Below are 7,400 nucleotides of genomic sequence, written 5' to 3'. Positions count from 1 at the left end.
CATTTGTATATCATACCCGAGTTATGCATCTTCGGTTGATGTTCTAAGTTTTGTTCATGTTGTAATTTTAAGTTATGGGTTATTCTTTTGTCCAAAAACTTCTCAGTTCAGTTTATTAAGAATTGCTGCAATGTGTTGGAAAAAAAATAAATATATATATATAATATTAAAAAAAAATGTAAGGAGTAAATGACTTTCAAAAATTTCTGATAATGTGATAAAAAATAAAATAGATAAATTTCTCTGTAAATTAAAGACCAATTTCACTAGTACAACACTCAGTACAGATTGACAGGTCATATGAGCAATGTATCCATGCTAGAAATAGAAGTATTTGTTGGAAGCAAATAATACATGAAATGTGGTAATACACGTATTCACTCAAAACAGTTTTATGGTCTATACAAGTGGAAAAAGATAAAAAAATTAAAGTATTCCTTAGAGCTGTTGCATTTTGAAATATATGTTTTAAGTTAAAAACTGTGAATAGTGCATGTGTCATGATAAGTCTTAAGTTTAAAAAATACAATAAATTGTAACTTTACAAGTTAAGTTTTACATTTTTAAATCTGAACTTAATGTGTTCAGAATTCTATGATGATTAAAGGGATTTTACTAGGAAGTTTGGTTTGTTTATAATTTGAATAAAATTAGACGTGTTGGAGCTGTTGAAAGATTCCTTGCATCTTCACTTCATTATATGCGTACCTTGAACATTCAAACGAAAAATATTTTGTGGATAGACTTTATTACCATTATTTTTCTTAATCCATTGAAGTGATCTGAAATTTTTCATCCTTTGTTTGTTTTTATTTGATTTGTTGTTCACTTTACTCTTTCATTTATAGCAGGTATAACATTTCATATTTAGACTTAACTAACATACTCGTAAATGGTTGTGTGCAAAAATCCTATTATAAACAACAGGACTTTGACAAAACAATATTGAAACAATTCTTAGACAATCATCTTTTCATAACTCAAATATAAGGGATTTCCTTTAATATAAGTTAATGACATCTCCAACAGTTCCATATATGTTTTTATTTCAACCAGTCAATTGGCTTGTTATTTATTGCCATATTTGGATTGGAAGACATTCCAAAGCCAGTTTCTGGTGACATTATCAACTACTCTATTAATTATTTTAAGCCATCCACAAGTAACTTCAGCACAGAATTAATAAACATCATTTTTGTTGTTCCTCCTCTTATTTTTAAAAACAAACATAGTTTCATCGTAATTTATGCTTCAAAGTGAGATGTACATCCTTGGGAAAATTGATCACTAGTCCAGCTCAAAACTCCAACCACTGTTTAAGCCAGTTATGTGCATAATTTTTATTTATATATCCTTCTTTAAACTCTTTATAAGTTCAATTATAACAGTTTCTGTTGTTCTGTATGAGATACCTTTTTCACTCAAAGTAATTCATGTACAAATAATACAATAGTCATATCACGAAGATTGGAAACATAACATAAAATGTGCTATGCTTAGAGAAGAATTTTTTGGAATAATTCACTCAAAGTAATGTTTGTTCTAATTATTCCTGTGCTTCCTATATTTGTTATTTCAGTCACCTTTGATAATGCCATTTTGCTTATTTAAAGATTTCAATATTTCTCCTGAGTGTCTGAATTACACTATATCTGCTCTCAGTGGCTTTAATATATGACTTAATGATGTTCCTCTGATGTTTCTTGTTAGACACATGTAATACATGAAAAGTATCTGAATCGCATTGTGTCAGTTCCAACGGCAGCTTCGATATGTGACACAATCGTATTCATTTCTTGTTTTTTGTCACATACAAATATATATTATATGGTCAGTGTTTGAATTGTACTGTGTCAATTCCAACAGCAACTTCAAATATGACATAGTCATGGTTTTTGTTATATACGTATATATTCCATGATGAATGTTTCACTAGTGCTGTGTCACCTCCAACAGGGACATCAGTACATGATATAATCATGTTTCTTTGTCTTTTCCTGTTATATATATTTTTTATGGTCAATATTTGAATTGCCTTATATCATCTCCAACATTGGCTTCAATATGTAACATAATTATTTCTTTATTGTTTTTGTTAGTAATTATACATATATTTCATGGTTAATGTTTGAATAGCAGTGTGTCATTTCCAACAGTGGTCTTAATACATGACAATCATGGTTCTTTGTCAATTCTTGTCATACACATATATTTCTTAGGTTTTATTTGAATTGCACTGTGCCAGTTCCAACAGAGACTTCAATACCTGACATAATCGTGTACCTTTGATATTTCTTATTCTTTACGTTTAATCCAATTATTAATATTGTATACTCATTTCAGTCATAATTTAATATAAGGAATTAACTATTATTGTAGCATTTAATCACATATGTATGAATATAATTACAGTTAATGATATGAACATTTGGATTTTGAAGGGGTGATCAGTTTATACTAGGCTATGTGCTAAAACTACACAGCTCGTATAATAGTAAATTGCCTTGCTAGATGACATAATTTAGCAGTTTAGTCACTTTTGTAAACAATTTAGTGTTTTTTATTTAAGGATTAAAGTTGGCAGCTTTGAAATTTCCTCAAGGACTGATTGTTGGCACACTACCAAAGTCGTGCATTCCTCAAAGAAACTCGCCAGCTAAGAAAAGGATGACTCTTAGTGCCCGATCTTCTATAAGTAACAATGAACCATCTACTCCAAAGCTCAATTCTCTACTTCAGTTAGGACACAGTACAAAAAACCATCTTACCTCAGCAGATATCCTTTTGTTTGATCAAGCTATAAAAGAAAGAAGGTTCCAGTAGCTTTGTATAAGCCATGAAAAGAAGCTGTTTTTCTTACTAAATCATTTTTTTTTCATCCTTACAATACATTTCATTGTGGTGGGATCACAGTAGCATTGTGAGACAATGCTAACAGTTCCCACCACTAACATTTGATTTTATTACTCATCAGTATCTTTACCAGCCTACCTCAAATTGAAATTCTTTTAGGCAGGATCAGAGTAAATTAATCTATAAGATCTTGGGCATGGTCAAATACGTCAATCGAACGAGTTTGACCTTCTCAGTTAAAAATTGTAATTATATATCAAATCGGTCAAGAGATGATGGATCCATGAGCTAAAAGTTTATACTTGAAAAAAATAAACAAACTCAGAGCTGTTTTATGAGCTACTAAGTCATGGCTACAAAAGGATAATTTAGGTTTATTTGTTTTTTTGTTTTTTTTTGTGGTTACGAGGTCGGTCAATTTGACCAACCTCGTATAGAATTATGATAGATAAAATAACAAATAAAATATAAAGTTTATTGAAAGAAATGTTTTAAGTTTACTTAAGAGGTTTTAGAGATTATGTAAATACAAAATGTCATGAAGATAAACAAAACATACTAGATGTTTTAGTATGGAAACTATAAAGGTCAATTTGGGGTCACAAACTTGGCTGAATTGGCTGAGCCCATTGCGAAAGGGTTAATATGGCTTTTATATCTTCATGAAATTTAGCAGACATTTAGTAAACATTACAAGTATTTTGCACATAAAAAATCAGATTTTTTAATTGGGGATTTTTACTAAATATTTTTCCATAAATAATATAAAGTCAGAGTGTTGACTGCTCAAAGTGCAAAGTAATTTCATGTTAAGATTGAAAATACTTGACTTCATCTGAAAATTTTCAAATTTCATTTATGTAACCTCAAAAATATACTAAATAAATATCAAACATTTTTTATCAGTACAACTATATATTTTATATTATTTTATGTTTGCTACTCTAACTTTATATGGACTCGGCAGATTTGCCCCTTCTGGTAACCACAATATAAATTACTGATTTATTGCCCTTTCAACTGTGTATATCTAATAAATCTGCCATACAAGTTATAAATCACTCACCAAAAATGTAGCTCATGTTAATGTATTGAATGGCAGAATGCATGAGCTATTTGCGGGTATACTCCTTGAAGAATTTTAGTATTATTTTTCTTCGTTATTTTACCTAATCTAACCTAATAAGTTTCTAATTTTTTACATTTTAGTTAGTTTTATAGTAATAAATAAATAATACACAAGAAATATAGTGCTCAACTTCAAAAATTTCACAAATTGTCCTGTCTGCTCTTTCCCCCATTCCAAAAAATGTAAAACTCTCATAATTTCAAAGTAAAGACATTTTTCTGTCATTTTTTTTAGTGTAAGGTTAAAATATGTAATTAAGTATCCAAGTATGTTGGATGATAAAGAACCCACTTTGAGATTAATAAAGTTTGGTAATGAAGAAAATTTTATTACAAGTTTAACACGGTAACAAACGTACAATATTTCAGTAAGTTTTTATCATCATGACTTTATATATCCAAGTATGTGTTTTCTTCTCATATTGATTTCAGAATATTCTTTACTTATTAACTACCTGTCCCCCCAGTAGCACAGTGGTATGTCTGCGGACTTACAACGCTAGAATCCAGGTTTCGATACCCATGGTGGGCAGAGCACAGATAGCCCATTGTGTAGCTTTGTGCTTAATTACAAATAAACAAACAAACAATATTAACTACCATATGGTTAGTGTTTATATGCATTTTGTGTTTTACATCAGGGGATTGCAAAATACTTTCTTTAACAAGACTACATATTGATCTTCTTCAGGTATACTTGGACAGATTCCTAATCAGTGCGACAGCAAGTACATGTATGTATATTTTGTTTGTATGTTAGCAAGTACAAAACAACAGAATTTACCTGAGCCTTGATTTGTTTTTATTTTGTTCACTCATATAGCCAGAATAGCATTGAGCTCCAATTTTTTTTCCCTACTTTTAAAAACAATTGCCTATTTAAAACATTTCAACAATTAATTTAGATGTTTATTTTAGATTAAAAACTTTCTCTCAATCCAGTGTGTACATTTCAGGAATGTAATTAACAAATTATGGAATATTATACAAATTAGCATGAACTTTTAAACCACAGGTTAACTAGTTATCACATACAGTTGGTTTTTATATTCAATAGTTTTATACTGAAATTAGTGTAATTTTAACCTAATTTTCCTGAAAGGAGGCTGAAGGCTGCCTGGTGTGGTCACATGTTTTAACCACTCACACCACTGTACAGCTGTATGTTATATATTGTGTATATAATACAATATTTCCCCGAAAACAAGACCGAAGGCTGCCTGGGGGTCCGCTTGTCTTAATTTTTTGTACAACTATACAGTAGTGTGTTGTCTGCCAGTCAGTCAGTAGACACTAAAATGATGTCACATGAGGGATGCTTAACATTGCAGCTTGTACTGTCTTGACATCAGTAAAATGTGTGCATGCCATAAATCACAAGAAGGATTATGCACTCTGTAGGCTACAACACAGCATGACAAATGAACTTGAAATAAAAAGATTTGTTAATCTTAATTTTGATTTTATTTACTCTTGAAACAGAACACTTTCAGAGACCTTGTGGAAGTACATCTAGTTTTTATATATTTTGTTTTTTATTAGTTAGCTTGATAATTATTATATATATATATATATATATATATATGTTAAAGACAAAATGTTGTTTCATTAATCACATATCTAAATTAATTTGTGTTACTATATGTTGAAGTAAAAATAACTCAAAACCCCATAGATATCTTGATAATCGTTTACATATATTTTTAATGAGTAATGTTTAGTTTCCTTTGTATAACATACAGAACTATAGTATTATTTGGGGTTAATGTCATCGAAACATTCAGTACAGTACTTCTCAAGGTTGTCATATTTACAGGCAGCTTGTTTCTTAAAAAAAACAAAAACAAAAAACATCCTACATAACTTTCCAATTAAACCATGTTTGTGATCATATCAAGCACACAAAAGTAAATAATGTGTTATGCTCAGAAGTAAACTACTCAAACAATAATTAGTCTGTTACTTTGTTAATTATGAGTATATAAAATACTAAAAAATATTAATTTAAATTAGTAATATCTTCCTTGTGTTTAAGAACTTAGTTAAGTCTGCTTTTTAGAATTTTTCTATAGCTCATTTTTTGTAACCACGATTATTATAAGTTTAGAGTTTAGTTTAGCAGTGGGATTAGTTTGAAGTGTGCGGTTACCTCTTCTCCATTTCTTGGTAGATTGTGTCAATAACAGTAAGTGATAGTGTTCGCTGTGTGCGCATATACAAGATATTTAAATATAGACTCACAATGAGTTTATAGAATTTTAGAATACTGGAAAATAAATATTATAAGGTTAGCACAGATAAATCAATTTGAATTTGAAACATTAAGAAAAAGCTTGAAGAACTGTGCATAAAATGTCATTCAACTTTCTAACTTAGCATGATTACTGGATTGTATGTTTTTTGTTTTTTTTATAAATTTAAATCTTATTGTTGTTATTCCATAGCATGCTAAAAGTCTTGTAACTTGTGAGTACCAGTATAAAAAACAAAATCGAAAAAAGGGGGAGCTAAGAAATGCAGGAAAATTTTTTTAAAATAAAAATGAATTCACCATATAGAAAATTACTTTGGTTTATCTATGTCTCTAATAAAATAATTCAATTATAAGGTTAACAGTAATAGTAATAATGCCTTCAGAAATTGGTTGGTTTCTAGACTTGCTGATAAGGTATGATTATATATGCATCAATTTTAGATTACCTTATTTGGGTGGTTTAAAAAAAATGCAGTATTTTGGAGGGACCTCAAATACATTTGGTTTTAAAACTTTTATTCTAGTAGTGATAAAAGTTTGTGAAAAATAGTTGAATTGTACATACACATGTACCTCTTTAATAGATTGTTTGTTTTAACTTAGTGTTATTTGGCTTGTACTTTGAACTTATTGTATCGACTATTTAATTATAGTTTTGTTAGTCAGAAGTTTCCTTTGATATTTGATATCATTGTATCATATTTTTATATAGGTCCTTCGATGTATTCTCAAAGTCAAACCATTACACCCTCTACAGTGAAGAGTGTGGACATACGATCGGGTGTTGTAAATGCTCATAGACTTCCTGGAAGACCTAAACCATGGAAATGATATACTTATATAATTAGAGTCATGTAAGCTAAATGAGAGCAAGAACATAGATATTCAGCTCAAAAAAAAAAAATGTTGTTCTTTGAACATTTTAAATAGTATATTGAAGATGAATAATTTTAGTAATCAAAAACAAATTCACATATTTTTAAGCCAGGGTTTTGTATTCCTCATTATTTAGGGTGAAATATTAATTTAAATATTCAGGTATTCTGCTTATTTGACAAACCAATATTTGCAAAAATACAAATTTAAAAAAAATGTGTAGAGTAGTAAGCTGTATGGGCTTTCTAACAGATATATATATATATATATATATTCTGTGATATATATA

General features: G+C 29.2%; 1 protein-coding gene across 1 annotated transcript in view; it reads left to right on the top strand.

Annotated features, from left to right (window-relative positions):
• The window catches only part of LOC106464778 (centrosomal protein of 41 kDa-like), a 33,274-nt gene extending 25,916 nt beyond the window's left edge, over positions 1-7,358 (top strand). The window contains exons 10-12 of the mRNA XM_022392576.1: positions 2,570-2,776; positions 4,656-4,715; positions 6,948-7,358. Coding sequence (XP_022248284.1) covers positions 2,570-2,776; positions 4,656-4,715; positions 6,948-7,066 — 386 coding nt within the window. The 3' untranslated portion in view covers positions 7,067-7,358. The remainder of the gene's footprint in view (positions 1-2,569; positions 2,777-4,655; positions 4,716-6,947) is intronic.
• Positions 7,359-7,400: the final 42 nt, after the last annotated feature.

The sequence above is a fragment of the Limulus polyphemus genome, unplaced genomic scaffold (assembly GCF_000517525.1).
Source record: "Limulus polyphemus unplaced genomic scaffold, Limulus_polyphemus-2.1.2 Scaffold1741, whole genome shotgun sequence".
Lineage (NCBI taxonomy): Eukaryota > Metazoa > Arthropoda > Merostomata > Xiphosura > Limulidae > Limulus > Limulus polyphemus.
This window is presented reverse-complemented; position numbering and strand designations above follow the sequence as displayed.